This window comes from Sarcophilus harrisii, chromosome 1 (assembly GCF_902635505.1).
Source record: "Sarcophilus harrisii chromosome 1, mSarHar1.11, whole genome shotgun sequence".
Taxonomy (NCBI): Eukaryota; Metazoa; Chordata; class Mammalia; order Dasyuromorphia; family Dasyuridae; genus Sarcophilus; species Sarcophilus harrisii.
This window is the reverse complement of record NC_045426.1, coordinates 228,260,645-228,279,166: the sequence shown is the minus strand read 5'-3', so window position 1 is coordinate 228,279,166 and position 18,522 is coordinate 228,260,645. Positions and strand designations below refer to the sequence as shown.

General features: G+C 35.2%; 1 protein-coding gene across 1 annotated transcript in view; it reads right to left on the bottom strand.

The window, feature by feature from the left end:
• The window catches only part of LOC100932765 (fructose-1,6-bisphosphatase 1), a 33,498-nt gene extending 23,871 nt beyond the window's left edge, over positions 1–9,627 (bottom strand). The window contains exon 1 of the mRNA XM_031937735.1: positions 9,286–9,627. Coding sequence (XP_031793595.1) covers positions 9,286–9,455 — 170 coding nt within the window. The 5' untranslated portion in view covers positions 9,456–9,627. The remainder of the gene's footprint in view (positions 1–9,285) is intronic.
• Between the last annotated feature and the right edge of the window lie 8,895 nt (positions 9,628–18,522).

Here is an 18,522-nt window from a genome sequence, read left to right as displayed (position 1 = left end):
AGATTTAGAATCTTAAAGAGTAAAAATATTTTCCTTCATCAAAAGCATCTTTACAAAAAGTGACCATATGCTAGATAATAAAGAATTCACAATAAGGTCAGCTAGGTGTTGTAGTGAATAGAATACCAGCATTGAAGTCAGGAAGACTTGAGTTCAAATCAAGCCTCAGACACTCAAGAGAGTTTTTTCGTTACTTTCATAAGGATTAAGCTCTTGGTCATTAGTTAATTTTCTGGGAAAGAACCTAAAGAAGCACCACAACCATTTTCCCCCCTTGAAAAAACAGTACCATCTAACTATAAGGCCTCAGACAGAGGATATTAGTGAGGAAAAGATGATTTGGATTTGATTTACATTTCACTGAAACTTATGTAGGTGTTATTTGCAATAGAATGTTACTATTAGCTGTGTGACTCTGGGCAGGTCATTTAACCCTCATTGCCTCAAAAGGAAAAAAAAAACTCATAAGCATATGAAAAAAGGAAAAAAGAAATCATACTTTAAAGTATTATTATCATATTATAATTAGTAAAGCAAATATGACCAAACGACAAACGCTCAAATGGATACTAAATAATGATATTCTAAATAATGAGTCAAAAAAAATCATAAAAACTATGAAGAAAATGTAAAAAAATTAAATGTAATAATTTACGCGACAAAGATTAAACACTAATCAGGAAAAAGGAGAGAAAAAGGCATTAAAGACCTTTAGAATCCAAAGATTAATTGGATTCAAGTGGAATTTTTCATCCATCAACAAATATTTTTAAAGTATCTATTATGTGCCAGACTCTGTCCTAGCACTAGGGATGCAGTTATAAAGAAACAATCCCTACTTATACTCTAATGATGAAGAAAGAACATTCCTATATACTTCAAGTAGACCCAGAAACAGAGGAGTTTTTTCGTTACTCTCATAAGGATTAAGCTCTTGGTCATTAGTTAATTTTCTGGGAAAGAACCTAAAGAAGCACCACAACCATTTCCCCCCCCCTTGAAAAAAAAATACCACCTAACTGTAAGGCCTCAGACAGAGGATATTAGTGAGTAAAAGATGCTTTGGATTTGATTTACATTTCACTGAAACTTATGTAGGTGTTATTTGCAATAGAATGTTACTAAAAAACTTTGTATGTAAGAGCATGAAAATAAAATTTCACTCAAGGGATGTGGGAAAATTGAGATATTAATAAACTTTTGGTGAAACTGTATACTGATTCAACCACTTTGAAGAGCAATTTGGAACTATGTCCAAAGAGCTGTAAAACCATGCATAGCATTTGACCAAGAAACACCACTGCGTAATATCCCAAAGAGATAAAAAACAAAAAAAGAAAAGACCTATATGTACAAAAAAAAATTATAGCAGTTTTTTATATGATGGGCAAAGAATTGGGAATTGAGGGGATGACCATAAATAGGAGAATGGTTGAACAAGTTGTGTTGCTCTATATGATTATGATGGAATATTATTATACCATAAAAAATGACAAGTAGGATGCTCTCAGAAAAACCTGGAAAGACTTACATAAACTGATACAAAGTGAAATGAGCAAAAGCAGAACATTGTATACAGTTAACAGCAATATTGTATGATGATCAACTATGAATGACTTAGTTATTCTTAGCAATATCTTATTCAAGTGTGACTGGGGGAAAAAAAAATCAACTATGCTGTTAAAATGTACCACAAATTTGTTATTTAATACTTACTAGGTCTTTGCTGCTACATGGCAATACTTTTTCTTTTTCTCTGACTCTAAATCATTCTCCAAAGAAGCTATTTTACAAACCTTTCCCCTTTCCTCAAATCTTTTCTTTCAGTAAAGGAACCTTCTTCATATCTCAAACCCTCTCCTTCAAAGAAAGGAATCTTTCTTTGACTAAAGGACTAAAGGAATCTGAATGCAGGTTGAAGCATATTTTCTCTTTACTTTCTTTTTTTATCATGGACTTGTTTTGTTTGTTTTTCATTTGTGTTCTCTTTCACAGAATGACTAAAACATGTGCGTATAACCTAGATAAAATTGCTTGCCTTCTCAATGTGGGGAGGAAGGTCTGGAGATAATTGGGAACTTAAAACTTCTTTTCAAAAACATTTTTAAAAATATTAAACTTGTTTTTACATGTAATTGGGGAAAAGTAAAATATATTAAAATGTAAAGAAAAAACTTCACTCAAACTAGTTGGCTTCACAGCCAATATCTTAAGAAAATAAACCTGTTAAGATACAAACTTGGGTGTCTTTCATATTTCACCCATTATTCATCTTTTACTTAGAACTTTAGAACTGACAAGATCCTTAGAAGGCCATCTAATCCAACTGCCACATTTTATAAATAAGAAATCCAAGTCCCACAAAGGTGGGTCGCCCAAATTTATGAAAGGAGTTACTATCAGGGCTTATCAGTGATACAAGTTGAAACTTAAAAATATTCCTACAAGAAACACACAAATAGATAGGGGTGTGTGTGTGTGTGTGTAAAATTTAGATTATTCTTCTCTATAAAAATCTTTTTTTTTTGGGGGGGGGGAAGCAGAAGGGGAGCAATCAGAGATAAGTGACTTCACTCAAGGGATGTGGGAACTCAGGTCCCCCTGACTCCAGGGCCAGTGTTCTATCCACTGTACCACCTAATTGCCTGTCATGTTTTTTAAAAGCAAAATGATTAATTTATGACCAGGCATAGGTGGGATTTTGTTTTAATCTATTATTTTGTTCCCTATAATCACAAAACTAACAGAACCATTTCAAAAGGAAACAGTCCTAAAATACATCTTTGTTTTTGTATAGATTGGGAAATTCATTTCTATTATATTTATGAAGCGCTGTGGATAAGACAACTGGTGACCAAGATTTCCAACATTTATTTTAAAATAGCTTTTTAAGTTTCCCTGTATCAAAGCCAATACTTTTGATAAGAACCAGTTCTCTCCTAATACCATCATGATAAAGCTTGAATTTAGAACAAGTATTGAGGAGTGCCCGCACTCTGGATAACATTCTAAAGTCCAAATGCTTGTTTTCATCACACTTGACTTGCATGAAAAGAGAATAAAAGGAGAAATGGCAAGAATTGTAATCTTTTAACCTGGTTGACTAAGGTCAAAAAGTATGTTAAATGGACATAGCACAACGACTGGATATTTTAACCACAGATGGACCAACCAGTCTTACAAGTTCAAGGATCAACTCGGAAACAAGTTGAGGACTTTGAAACCAACAAAGACAACAACTTATGTAAGCTTGAAAGCAAGAAAAAAAATTCTCTCAACCCTAAAGTTGGTGTCAATACAATTAAGCCTTGTTTTTCACTAGACAAGTGTGGTTCTGGTCAGAGGTAGAAACTAAAATTCATAATACAAAAATATGCAAGTGGGGAATTCAATAGCTACAACCTTGATAGATGAAAATGCCCCAAATCTAATCATGTCAATAAACACCATCATAACACCAAAAGCCCTAAAGTGGTCATTTGCCATTTATTAGTTTAACATTAATTCAGTGGTTCCAAAGTTTAAACTGGAGTAACTTATTATCTTTTTTATTATTATTATTTTTAGGAGGTGGGGTGAGTGAGGGAAGGTGGGAAAGTGTCCAAATCACTGAGTTTCTCACTGGTGATTCTTAAAGGATATTCATTAAATACAAAGTCTAGCACGAGATATTTTATGGCACAAATCTGTTCTTAGGGCAAGAAGAGAGAGAGAGGCAGAGAAGGTAGGAGGGGGAGAGGAAAAGGGAGAGGGGAGTTGGGAGAAAAGGAGGGGAAAAACCAGAGAGGATGAGAGGAAGGATGGGGGAGAGGGAGAATGAGAAAGGGCAAACGAGGGGGAGGAGAATGAGAGAGCGGGGAAAGGGACAGGGATGAGGAGTAAGGAGGTGAAGAGGAAAAAGGAGAGAAAAAGGCAGAGAGGAAGGGTGAGAAGGAGAGAAAGGGAGAGAGAAAAAGAGAAAAGGAGAGGAGAGAGAGGGAGAAGATAGGAAGAGGGAGAAGCAGAGAAAGGGAGGGAGGGAGATAAAGGAAGAGTAGTGAAGGGGGGAGGAGAGGGGGGGGAAGAGACAGAGTGGGATTGAGACAGAGAAAGAGAGAAGAATAGAGAAAAAGGGAGACAGGGAAAGAGAAGGGAAGGAAAAAAAGGAGGAAGAAGGGCAGAAAGAGAGGGAGGGAAAGGGGAAGGGAGAAGAAGGGAGAAGGAGAGAGATAGGGAGGGAATGAGGGAGGGAGGAAGAAAAAAAAGAAATGTCACAGAAATTCTTTAAAAACAACAGAAGAACGTGGTATCATGAAAACTCAGAGAGAAAATAATATCAATGAATGATTAACTGCATTAGATATTGCAGAAAGGCCAGTAAGGATGAGAACTGAAAAAAGACCGTTAGATTTGGCAATTAAGAGATCATTGATAATTCTGGAGAGCACCATTTCACCATTTTGAGGTCAGAAGCCAGATTGCATTGGGTTAAGCAGAAAGTGAGAGTAAAAGTGGACCCTCACTGATGAAATCACAGGTATTTCAAATACTGTTCTGTTTACTTAAATTTTCTCATCAAATTCTCACAACACCATGTGAATTGAGTCAAACAAAGATTATCTCCATTTTACAAATGAGGAGACTGAGGTCCATAGAATTCAGGTGTCTTGTTCAAAGTCATATAGTATAATGTGGTGACCATCAACCAAGAAATTTGAATTCTGGTTTCTAGTTTTTGACACTAATTAGTGGGCTACAATTTTGAGAATTAGACTAGATAAAATCCAAGATCCTTTCTAGCACCAAATTCTGTAACTCTATGAAAACCTAAGAAAGAATTTAAAACTGATCACATATTGTTTTAGATTATATTTGTGGTTTCCAACTCTGTCTCTCCTTTCTTCTAGTCATACACCGAATGCTTCCTGTTCTTCCTTTTATTTTATTCCCTTGACTTTATTCCCCATGATGTCTTCTTTTAGTCTAGTTTTTGAGTAAAAGTCTTTCTCAACAAAGTCAATTCTTCTACACGTAATTTCAATCTCATTCTACTTTCATTTTCTCTAGTAGGTTGCCCTCACAAGCAACTCCTCTCTCTTTTAATTTTTTTGTTTCTCCCTCTCTAAGGATTCTTTTCCTGTTATCTATGAACATGCTCAAATTTCCCATCTTTGAAAAAAAGAAAAAAAAATCCTCACTAGACACTACCATTCCTGTTAGCTATTATCCTGAATTTATCAATTATTCTCTATTTATTATCCAATTTCCTTGAGAAAATCATGAATACTCATTGCCTCTACTTGTACTTCTCTTACTTCATTGCCTCCATTTCTTTTATTCTCTGCTCAATCCGATGCAATCTGGTTTCTTACTTCAGCATTGAATTGAAACTAAACTCTCCAAAATTATCAATAATCTCTTAATTGCCAAATCTAATGGCCTTTTCTCAGTTCTCATTCTTATGTATCTTTCAGATACTGATCTTAATTACCCTTTCTTTCCTCACTGATAAATCTTCTTTGGGTTTTTATGATACTACCGTTTCCTGTATCTTCTTCTATCTGTCTGATTGCTCCTTTTTTGATCTTCTTTGCTTGATCATCATTCATGTCATATTCATTCCTTGTCTTCATCCCTCTTCTATTTTCACTCTGACTTCTCCTATTTTGTGACTGCATCAGTTTACAGAAATGTAAATATCACCTCTATGTAGATGACTCCAGATCTATCATCAATCAAAACAAAAATTTATTAAGCAACTATAATGTGAGAGGGAATGTGCTAGTACTAGGGAAACAAATACTTTAAAAAATGATGAAAGACCTTCCATTTGTTAGAGGGGTAACATGTATATAGATAAATATATGCAGAATAAATACAAATATAAATACAAGGTAGTTAAATACAAAGTGGTTAGGGAGAGCACTGATAGCTTTGGAAAGATCTCATGTAGAAGGTGGTGCTTGATCTGAATAGTGAAAAAAAGAGAGAGGGATGCTATAAATCTTAAGATATTATGTAAATGTCAGCTATTAACACTTACTATCTATGTGACCCTGGGCAAGTCACTTAAAACCCTGTTTGCCTCAGTTTCCTCATTTGTAAAATAAGTTGGAGAAGATAGCAGATCATTCCAATAGTCCTGCCAATGAAACTATAAATTTAAAAAAAAAAAAAACTGAAAAATTACTAAACCACAAAATTACTATGAATAGGTGGTTTTATCTAGTCTAAAAATCTGCCAGATGGATTTTGTTAGCAAAAATCAGATCCCAGTGAATTGTAACACCGTGGCAGGTCCAAGCATAACAAAGACTTGGAGCAATTATCTAGTCATTCAAATGGAAAATACTACTTTGAAGACCTGTAGTAATGGTGGTTTGTGTCTTATTTTCTGGAAGAATAGGAAGGTGACATGCAACTGAATTGGATTTAAATAAGGGAGAACAGTGCAAGATCACCTGCCTCACTTTCCCCTCCAGAACCATCTGGGTCCATTGATATACACACTGATACTGCACTTGATCTTAACCAAAAGACTGAGAAGAGGGTCCAGTGGCAAGATAAAGATCAAGACAACCAGAGGCATCCCTGGATGCAAAAGGAGACCTTGTCCTTTTTCGTTAAGGTCTACAACAGGTTTCAGTTTGACTGAAGCTGCACCCATTAAGATGCGGTAGCACCTTAATGTGATTAAGGCTAGGTAGCAGCAGAGGCAAATCATCTCCTCTTTCACCTAGTTAAAAAAAAAATCAAAATAAGTAAATAAATCTGGGAGGGGAAGACTTTCTGGGTTTTCTGGCCAAGCAGAAATAATTGCAATTTATTTTTAATCTGAGTCATTCAGGAGCCAAACAAGGACCAAATGGGGACCAATAGATGAGAGAAACACAACCAAAGAGACAGAGACAGCCAAAGACAGAAATAGAGACAGAGAGAAAGAGACACAGAGAGAAGTATTTATTTTCTAATCTATTGACAAATGTCTAGAAAACTTTGGACTTAGGGGGGCAGAGTCTAAAAGGCAGAGAGGTTACATTTCTGAGCCAAAATTGACTTCCCTTTTAGAGACCCCAGGAGTTAATTGGTTATTTTTGTTTGTTTATTTCAAATGAAAAGCCTCTCTAATTTCAAAGTACATCTGCTACTATGTTATAATGTCTGTAGGCAGACATTTTGGGCTGAAGTGTGAGCTCTGCTTCTTAATAACTTTGTGACTTTAAGCAACTCTCTGAGCCTTCATTTCCTCATCTGTAAAATAGGCTGTAATACTAGCACTGCCTACCTCACAGGGATGTTAGTTGTGCAGATCAAGTAAAACAATGTTATATTAAATGGTTTGAAAACAATAATGACATAGGAATAATAATTCTTCTAGGTAGACAGAACACTGAGAAGTTAAATGACTTACTTGTTCAGTGTCCCACAGTCAGTATGAGTCAGGGGGAGAACTTAAATCCAGAAGTTCCCTATGTTAGTGAAATCATAGGTACAATCTCTTTCTCTAAATTTTAACTAAAAAGAATAACTGTGCAATGTTATCTTAAGTAAAGGATGAACAGAAATATATTTTAAAGACTGCTGAGACCAAAATTTAAGCAGTAATAAAGAAGAGACTGATCTTTCTCCCTTCAGTCCTGTTTCCAGCTGTGTCCAGAGAGGCCCACCCTTTTTTTGTCAGGTATGAGAGACAGTTCAGAATATAAGAATATATTCTTTTTTAGGCTTATGTAGCTACTACACAATTTTTATGTCTAGAAGCATGACTTGAAAATCATTTTGAAGTACAAGGATTATCCTCAAATAAATAATGCTTACTGTTGTCCCCGGCCAGATAGTTTGATAGGCAGATTAACCCAGTGAGAAAAGCTTTGGTTTTTTGAGTCTTGGGCCTAGAGTCAAATTCTGAATCTCCTATTTACATGATGTTAAGAGCTAAGTGTTCTTAAGCAAATCTTTTAACCTTTATGGTTCTCAGTTTCCTCAAATATAAAATGAAAGGGTTGGTCTAGAGTAGCTCTGAAGTCCTTTATAGCTCTGTTTTTCATGCAAAGTTATACAAAGTTTGGGGAAATCTGTTTGATATATTTTAAAGACATACATGGGTATATCTTCACATTAAGTAAAGCCAGTATACAAAACTTTGGATTTTCTCATAAAAGAAACTTGAGAGTGGCTATATAATGAGATTTTTGCAAATTCCCCTAGCTCCTTTAAAATGATGCCATTTACAAAAGTACCAATTGCTTAATAAGATACCCACTGCTTAAAGTAGTAGCAGCAATTGCTCTTGCCCACTTATAGTTGGATTTTTGACCACACAAGTTTACATTAAGCTTTATTTTGGAGTAGTAATGTTTTCAATGACAAGGGAAAGAGATGATGTATATATACAGTACCTAGCACCGTGCCTGGCACATAAAAGGTGCACAATAAATGTTGCTGGATGTCAGCCTTAAGTCCAAAGCCACCAGAGGAGTATAATGAATATAATGCAGTGAGCACAGTTAGGTTTTTCCTCTTTTCAAACATCCACTCACTTATTTCTCATAAGAAGCCTTGCAATGCAACATCAAAACAGAGTCAAAGAACCCACCTACTCATTACCTGGGTCACTGGGTCTCAGTATGGCCTATCTGTAAAAAGAGGGATTTGTAATAGAAGACCCTTAGGTACCTTGCAACCCTCATCTCTCCTATAAACAAAATTGGGATATGAGTCACACTCCTATGGGAAAACTCTCCAAATTCTTCACCTCTCCATCCCTTATGATTTCCACTCAGACTAGAAGAGGGCATTTTAATCCACCCTTTAAATCACAGGGTCGGAAGTCGGAAGACCTTGGCTATCTCTCCTCCGGTGACCTTACACAAAGTCACTGATCTCCTCCGGACCCAGTTTCCTCATCTATAAGATAAAGAATTCCTTTAGGTAAAATAATCTGCAAGATGATGAAAGTTCCTTCCAGATCAAAATGCCTGCTTCTTTAAAGCTTCCAATGCTACAAAGTAGTCGCTCTGGAGAAAAAGCCAGGAATTTTTCTGCCAATTGAACGAAGCTTTGACTACACACCAGGATTTGAGAGATTAAACAATCCGTGCCACAGATGGGCACCGGTGGGCTGGCCCTGAATGGGAAGCCCAGAAAAGTGGGTGGGAGGAAGTGCGGTCATGGGAAGGGAATAAGGGGATCTAGGGTCACGGGTTTAGACTGGGGTGCAGAAGGAATGACTGAGGCTGGGAGCTGCCTTAGCCAGGGAAGGAGGAAAGGGAGCTTGCAAAGGAAGGACAGGTGCCAAATACTCACAGATGGGCTATGCCTGCTTTCCGCACAGCAGAGGAGATGGCTTTGACAGCCGTGCAAAGGCTGTTAAGCAACTGGGTCATCTCGCCTGTGCCTTTGGCTTTCCTGCCCTCCTCCATGACGAAACGGGTCAGGGTGATGACATCGGTATCGAAGACAGACTGGTCACTCATGATTGGGTCTGAGGAGTGGATGCTCTAAAAGCAAGAGCAGCCCTGAGCAGCGGGAGAGGGTCGGCTGGGAGTCTGAGAGGGTCTCAGCACGCGGGTGTGTGCGTTAGAACCTGCAGGTCTCTACCTCAGAGGGATCTCTGGTCAGTCTCTGCAGCAGGCAGCCAAAGCCGGAACTTGGGCTCAGTTTAAATTCGGGGGTGTGTCTCTGGGGCAAGACTCCGCCCCGGGGAGGCAGGTAGTTTATCTTCCAGCCTTCTGTTTCTTTCGTTTTTTGCTCTCACTGATTTCTACCTCCTGGCTTACCTCAGTGTTCCAAACCTGCCTTTCTTTAGGGAGTTGGGTATTCCCTGCAAAACAATGTTACTGTTAAGGTCTTCTTTCCTTTCGATGTTCGTGCGCAGCCTTTAATTTGCTCTGTCTTATTTGTGGCACCTTATAGCTTTAAATCTTGCTAAAATCTCATTTCCGTCATGAACTAGCCTTTGCTCAGAAATGCATTAATAACAGGTCTAAGATAAAAATTAATCCAAGCCCTTCGTTTTACAGATAAGGAAAAGTGAGACATGGAGAAGGAAGTAACATTTTTTAATAGTATTGTATCTTTTCTTAATTATATGTAAAGACAATTTTTAACATTCATTTTTTTTAATAAAAATAGCTCTTATTTTTCAAAATACATGCAAAGATAGTTTTTAACATTCACCCTGACAAAACGTTGTGCTCCAAATTTTTCTCCCTCCCTCTACATCAGCAAGCAATCCACTATCGGTTAAGCATGTGCGATTCTTCTAAACCTATTTCCACATTTATCATGCTGCACAGGAAAAATCAGATCAAAAGTGAAAAAAAAATGAGAAAGAAAAAACAAACAACAACAAAAAGGTGAAAATATTACATTGTGATCTACAGAGAGTCCTCTCTCTCTCTCTCTCTTTCTCTCTCTCTCTCTCTCTCTCTCTCTCTCTCTCTCTCTCTCTATATATATATATATATATATATGTATGTATATATGGAATTGCCCTGAATCACCTTTGTTGAATCAACCATTGTTGAAAAGACCCAAGTTCATCACAGTTGATCATCACATAATCTACAATGCTCTCTTGGTTCTACTCACTTCACTTAGCACCAGTTCATGTAAGTCTCTCCAGGCTTTTCTAAAATCAGCCTGCTGATCATTTCACCAATATTCCATTACATTAACATACCATAATTTATTTAGCCATTCCCCAACTGATGGATATCTACTCATCTTCCTTAGCATTCATTTTTACAAAACTTTGAGTTTTAAGGTTTTTTTTCTCTCTCTTCTTCCTAAAATGGCAAGTAATTTGATATGGGTTATATATATGCAATCATGTAAAACATATGTTCATATTAGTCATAATTAAGGAAGAAACAAACCCAAAGAAGGGAAACCATTAGAGAAATAAAGAAAATGAAAATAGTATGCTTCAATCTGCATTTAGAATCTATCAGGTCTCTTTCTGGATGTGATAACACGTTCCATCATGAGTCCTCTGTAATTTTCTTGGATTATTATATTTCTGAAAAGAGTCTAGTCAATTGTAATTAATTATCATATATGTTGCCGTTACTGTGTTCAATAGCCTTCTGGCTCTGCTCACTTCACTTTGTATAACTTTTTCCAGGTTTTTCTGAAATCTGCCTGTTCATTATTTCATACTGTACAATAGTATTCCATGATATTAATATCCCACAGCTTGTTCTTCCATTGATGAACATCCCCTCAATTTCCATTTCAAAGTGATTTATTATAACAGTTATTCAAAGCTTCCCATGTTCTATCATGAGATTTGGTCACTTTGATTAATGACTTTCCTTCCTTGATCACACTTAGATTTATGTTTCAGTAATTTATACTTAGAAAAGAGACCAGTATGTTGAATGATACAATCTTCTCTCCCCTTCTTTCATATCCAAGTTCCTTCTTTCATTTTTTCTTCTTTTCCTGGTTTTCTACTGTAAATTCTAAATCCTGTATAAAGTTCCCTTCACACCCACGTAATTTGAAAAAATTAGAATTCAAATTCAAGTAAACAAACACATTAAGCACATGTTGTATACAAAATACTAGGATAAATTTTGGAGCTACAACAAAACACCTCTTCCCTTAAGGAGCTTATTAAAGAAACTTTAGAAAAATTATTTTGGCGTTTGTTTGAAGAATTTGAAATGCCAATTCTTTTTAGACTCGGGCCATTAGACTGTAAAGATAATAGGTGTATCCTTGGAATTCCCAATGAGTTAAAATCAAGAAAGTAGATCCCGGAGTGAATTTCACATTGGTACAATTGTATATTCACTTCTTTCTTCTCTTCCTCCCTGCCCAACCCCATTCCTAATGCAGTCTTTAAAAAAAAAAAATAATAAAAACCCTAAGATCCACTTGGCTATAAAGAAATAATTAAGTTCAACAAAAAATTTAAATAGTTTAACAATAAGATTTTTTCAAGTTTTCTGCATTTTAATACAGCTTCCTTTCACATGTTAGTTGAGCTTCCTTTTACATGATTGCTAGGTTAAAAGCTTATTCTTCAAATTGAAGAATAATAATACCAGATCTAAGAGGCAACTTGAAATTGTAGTGGATAGAGTGTCAGCCTTAGAGTAAGAAAAAACTAGATTTAAATTCTGCTTCTGACAAAACAGACTACATGTCCTTGGATAAGCATTCAAATTTCCAGGGATCTAGGGAACTCTTGAAAAATACAAATTACACAAGAGTTGCTGATCTGAAGCCAGAGAAAGAGTTCCCTCCACATGGGTTGTTTTTATTTTTAATGGACAGAGACAATTCATTGGAAATTAACAAATCTGGTAACTCCAGAAGTGTGATTGTTTAGAGTCAGCAGAAACATTTTTCTGCAGTGATATATGTTCCTGGAAAAGAGATGAGGACTATTTCTCTGTAACTCTGGGGACTACAGGTAAATGAGAAATGTATCTCCTCATACAAAGTCTAAAAATTATGAGTCACTAAGTTTATTTTGGTGACTGAAAATTCAATTTTAGCCACTGTTTTCAGCCCTGCACTTAAAAATATCATTGTAGATTTCTGACAATTCATTTATTCAATGAATTACCCTGTATGAAATACTATGCTAGCCTGTGTAGATACAAAAATGAGTATTGTCCATGTGGATTAGTAAATAGTACACCTAGTAGAGAGATATTTGGTACATGCATCAGACTCTGTACAATATTTCTAACTTATTAGCTATTGTTGATCAATTTGGGGAGGGAAGAGAGAGGGAGAACAGTCCAAAAATATAAATCTAATGATCCTAGGAAATTTGTCATGCTCTCTCTTTGATAACATTCCACCTATCAGAAGTCAGAGCAAGGTACCACATCAATTTTGGTAGCTAACAATGATTAGGCTTCCTCAGCATTACCAATAAATTATGGACTCCAGCTCTTATTTGATAAGTTGATGTCAGATGTGCTGGCAGAAGGGTAGATTGAAGCATTAGAAGTAGAAAACACATGTATACATATAGGTAGCACCTTTAACTCCATCACAATCCCTCCCCTTGCACCAGTCATTTTGTTCTATTTTTTGTAGTTCTCAGTCCTTTGCCAACAAAAAACTCTTTGTTGACAAAAAAGTAACAAAACTAAATTCTGAGATAATTGCTTTTATATTGCTCTTTCTAAATTTACATTATACCAAACTGAAAAGTTTTTGTACAAACAAAACTAATGCAGACAAGATTAGAAGGGAAGCAATAAACTGGGAAAATATTTTTACAGTCAAAGGTTCTGATAAAGGTCTCATTTCCAAAATATATAGAGAATTAACTCTAATTTATAAAAAACCAAGCCATTCTCCAATTGAAAAATGGTCAAAGGATATGAACAGACAATTCTCAGATGAAGAAATTGAAACTATTTCTAGTCATATGAAAAGATGCTCCAAGTCATTATTAATCAGAGAAATGCAAATTAAGACAACTCTAAGATACCACTACACACCTGTCAGATTGGCTAAGATGACAGGAAAAAATAATGATGATTGTTGGAGGGGATGCGGGAAAACTGGGACATTGATGCATTGTTGGTGGAGTTGTGAACGAATCCAACCATTTTGGAGAGTAGTTTGGAACTATGCTCAAAAAGTTATCAAACTGTGCATACCCTTTGATCCAGCAGTGTTACTACTGGGATTATATCCCAAAGAGATTATAAAGAAGGGAAAGGGACCTGTATGTGCACGAATGTTTGTGGCAGCCCTTTTTGTAGTGGCTAGAAACTGGAAACTGAATGGATGTCCATCAGTTGGAGAATGGCTGAATAAATTGTGGTATATGAAAATTATGGAATATTACTGTTCTGTAAGAAATGACCAACAGGATGATTTCAGAAAGGCCTGGAGAGACTTACACGAACTGATGCTGAGTGAAATGAGCAGGACCAGGAGATCATTATATACTTCAACAACAATACTAGATGATGACCAGTTCTGATGGATCAGGCCATCCTCAGCAACGAGATCAACCAAATCATTTCTAATGGAGCAGTAATGAACTGAACTAGCTATGCCCAGAAAAAGAACTCTGGGAGATGACTAAAAACCATTACATTGAATTCCCAATCCCTATATTTATGCACACCTGCATTTTTGATTTCCTTCACAAGCTAATTGTACAATAATTCAGAGTCTGATTCTTTTTGTACAGCAAAATAATGTTTTGGTCATGTATACTTATTGTGTATCTAAGTTATATTTTAATATATTTAACATCTACTGGTCACCCTGCCATCTAGGGGAGGGGGGGGGGAGTAAGAGGTGAAAAATTGGAACAAGAGGTTTGGCAATTGTTAATGCTGTAAAGTTACACATGCATATATCCTGTAAATAAAAGGCTATTAAAAAAAAATATTGCTCTTTCTAAACCATGAAGATCATCTCTCTTTTGGCTGAATCAGGCATAATTAAAAATTAAAACCCCAATTTTTCTAGGCATAGAAAATGGTGAAGGGATAACAATTGGCAGCAACTTGTATAAGGACCACTTAGCTATATCCTACAATGATTGAATTTCAGATTATTTTGATTTCCAACAATTTTTTCAAGTTGGAGACTATATATGTGTGATTTTTACCTCTGAAACTTATCATGGCTCACATTAAAGGCTAAATTAGATTCAAATGGTTGACAAGTTGACAAATTATTTGGAATTATTTGCAGCTTCAATTTGATCAGAATATCTCTAGATAGTGTCATCTTTTAAACTACCTTTCCTGGTCTAGTAGCTATTTCCTTTTGACCACACTATGAAAAAATGCTGAGCACGGTAAAATTGGAGATGTATTTTAGTCAATGGTATCCTTGCTGTTGCTGATCTCTGTGCCCTATTAATACAAGGTATGATTTTTTTTTGGTTTACATTTTTCTTAAACCTAAAATCTTCAATAAAAATGTTCTAATATACTTATGTGAAATTATGACCTGTATTTTATTTTTAAAATATGTATATTAATTTTAACAAGGTGTTAACAAAATTGTCTTTTGTAACCTTTACATATATATACACACATATATATTGTTTTACGGAAGCGCTTTTCTTTTATAAAACAATTTATTTCCCACTAACACGCTCTGTCCTAAGCCCAAAGAAGCCCTCTTTTGTTTTTGTTTTTGTTTTAATTTAATAGCCTTTTATTTACAGGATATATGCATGGGTAACTTTACAGCATTAACAATTGCCAAATCTCTTGTTCCAATTTTTCACCTCTTACCCCCCCACCCCCTCCCCCAGATGGCAGGATGACCAGTAGATGTTAAGTACATTAAAATATAAATTAGATACACAATAAGTATACATGACCAAAATGTTATTTTGCTGTACAAAAAGAATCAGACTCTGAAATATTGTACAATTAGCTTGTGAAGGAAATCAAAAATGCAGGTGAGAAGCCCTCTTTTGTAACAAATAAACATAGTCAAGCAAAATATGTCAAAACATTGTTCATGTCAGAAAATTAATGACATTGTTCATCTTCACCTTTCCATTAAGACACAAGAGACATGCTTCATCATCAAGCACAAAGTCATTGATCACTGTTTTGACCAGAGTTCTAAATGTTTTTCAAAATTGTTTTCTTTTACATTTTAGGATGGAATTTATACCCCAATTTTTTAAGAAATATTTTTTCTACTGCAGTTGTTTAAAGCCTAAGTAAACCCCTAGTTTTATTATAGCTATTAATGATTATATGGTTTAATTTGTTTTTCATTTCTCTTGACATGATTTATTTCTTTTCTCGAAACATGTATGTGAGCAACATTAATTCTGAGTCATTGTTTTGAGTGAAAAGATAGGGCATGCAAAAGCAGTAGTTTAGATTTCATATTTTACAAAGGAGAATAGTGGAAAATTATGTCTCATAAAACACTTGAAGTATAAACAAAGTTGAGAAAACTTGATGAAGAGTTCAAATAAGTATTTAAGGATATAGCCTGAAAGAAGATAAGCTAGCTAGCTAGAAAGAAGATTAAAAATGAAAAGGATGGAGAGGGAGCCAAGAATAAAGGCGGGAACTCATCCAGCTCTCCTGCAAATCCCAAATTTCTTTAAATAATGACTCTAAACAAATTTTAGAGTGGAAGAATCCACAAAAAGACAGAGTGGAATATTTTCCAGCTGAAGAGAACTTAGAAGATCAGAGGAAAGATATGTGTCACCAGAGGTCCAACATGCTGTCCCATTACAGCCCCAATCCCACCAGCAAAGCAAAAACCAGCCTTGGGGCCTCTGAATTTGCAGCTGTCTTGGCAGTTTCTAGACTTCTCAGCCCAGAGACACCAAAGATGACTTGGAAAATCAGCAGAAAAGGGCATGAATGGCAGTGGCAGTAGCAGTTTCTGGAGATCTCCATTTACAGGAAGTCTTTTTACTAACACGTAGTAAGGGCTCTGTTGATTTAGTACAGTAGAACTAGAGAAAAGAGTATTTGTGGGCAGGTCCCTAGAAGGATCTCTGAAAACAGCTGCACAGAATCTTTGAAGCTTGGGTCAATACAGCCTCTATACTGGAAATGGAGCCCTAGTTTAAGAAGGAGTTAAAAGCCAAGTAGTAGGATGGAATAATGAGCAAACAAAAGAAAAAAATTTTGATCATAGAAAATTACAATGATAACAAGGAAGATCAAAATATACATTCAGAAGAAGATAACAAGTCAAAGTTTGCACATCCAAAACCTCCAAGAAAAATAAGAATTGGTCCTAGGCCATAGAAAAGCTCAAAAGAGATTTTGAAAATCATATAAGAAGAATAGAGAAAAAATTGGAGAGAATTGAGAGTACTGCAAAGGAAATTTAAAAAGCTAATTAAGAATTGAGCAAATGGAAGCAAAATGACTTTATGGGAAATCAAGAAACAATAAAACAAAAACAAAACAGTGAAAAAAGAAAACAATGTGAAATAATTCATTTAAAAAATTATTTGGAAAATAGATCATTTTAAAATTATTGGATTACTTGAAAGTCATAACAAAAAAAAAAAAAGAGCCAGACATCATCCTTCAAGAAATTGTCAAAGACAATTATCCTGTTATTCTAGAATCAGAAAGCAAAATAGAAATTGAAAGAATCCACCAATCACCTCCTGAAAGAGATTCCAAGATGAAAACTCCCAGAAATATTATAGCCAAATTCAAGAACTTTCAGAACAAGGAGAAAATATGGCAATCATTCAGAAAGAAACAATTCAAGTATAATGTAATCACAATTGGGATAACTTAAGATTTAAAGAAGCTTCTACTTCAAAGGATTGGAAGGCATGAAATATGATATTCTAGAGAGCAATGGAGCTAGATTACAATAAAAAATTAACTATCTAGCAAAACTGAGTATAATCTTTCAGGGGAAAAGGTGGATATTCAATGAAATAGAAGATTTTTAAGAATTTGTGATGAAAAGATCAGAGCCGAATAGAAAATATGATTTTCAAATACAGGACTCGGGAGAAGCATAAGAAGGTAATCAGAAAAGGGATATCATAAGGGGCTTAATAGGTTTATCTGTTTACATTCCTACTTGGGAAGATGATATTTGTAATTTATATCAATTTTCTCATTATTGTGACAGCTGGGAATATATATATAGATTGAAGGCATATGTATGAATTGAACATGAAAAGATGTTATCTAAAGAAATAAAATTAAGGGATGAGAGAGGAAGGAATCTTTAGAAAAATAGGAATGAGAGACGTGGAATGGAGTAAATTATCTACCATAAAGGAAGAAAAAAAAAAGCTTTTATAGTGTAGGGAAAGAAGGGTAGATAAGGAGAGGGAGTGAACCTTATTCTCATCAGAACTAGCTCAAAGAGGAAATAACATAAACAGTCAATATGAGAATAGAAATCTATCTTACCCTGCAGAAAAATAGGAAGGAAAAGAGATACAGGAAGGAGGGAGGGTGATAAAAAAGAGGGAAGGGGTGGTCAATAGCAAACATTTTGGGGATAAGAAGTCAGGGTGAAAGGAAAGAGAAAATAGAATAAACAGGGGGAAATACAGTTATTAATAGCAATTGGGAAATAATTTTGAAGACAAGTTTCTCTTTAAAAAAATAAAAGTCATTTCCCAGGTGATAAATATGAAAAGATATGAACTGTGCCCAAAAGTCTATAAAATCATGCATATCCTAACAATACCACTATTAGGCATAAATCAAAAAGGTAATTTTTTTAAAAGGAAAAAAGACATAAATGTACTTTTATTACATTTATGTAATAAATGTAATTACATTTTTACATAAAGTAAAACTAATTTTACATTATAGGCAATGAATTAGAAATTGAGGGGATGCCCATTAATTGGGGAACAGTCGAATAAATTGTAGTCTGTGATTATGATGGAATATTATTGTTCTATGGGAAATGATGATCAGGTTACTCTCAGAAAAACCCAGAAAGTTCTCATAATCTCAAACAAAGTAATATGTACTGTGTACAAAGTAATAACAATGTTTTGGGATGATCAGTGGAGAAACTATTCTCAGCAATACAATGATCCACTACTACTCTGAAAGACTT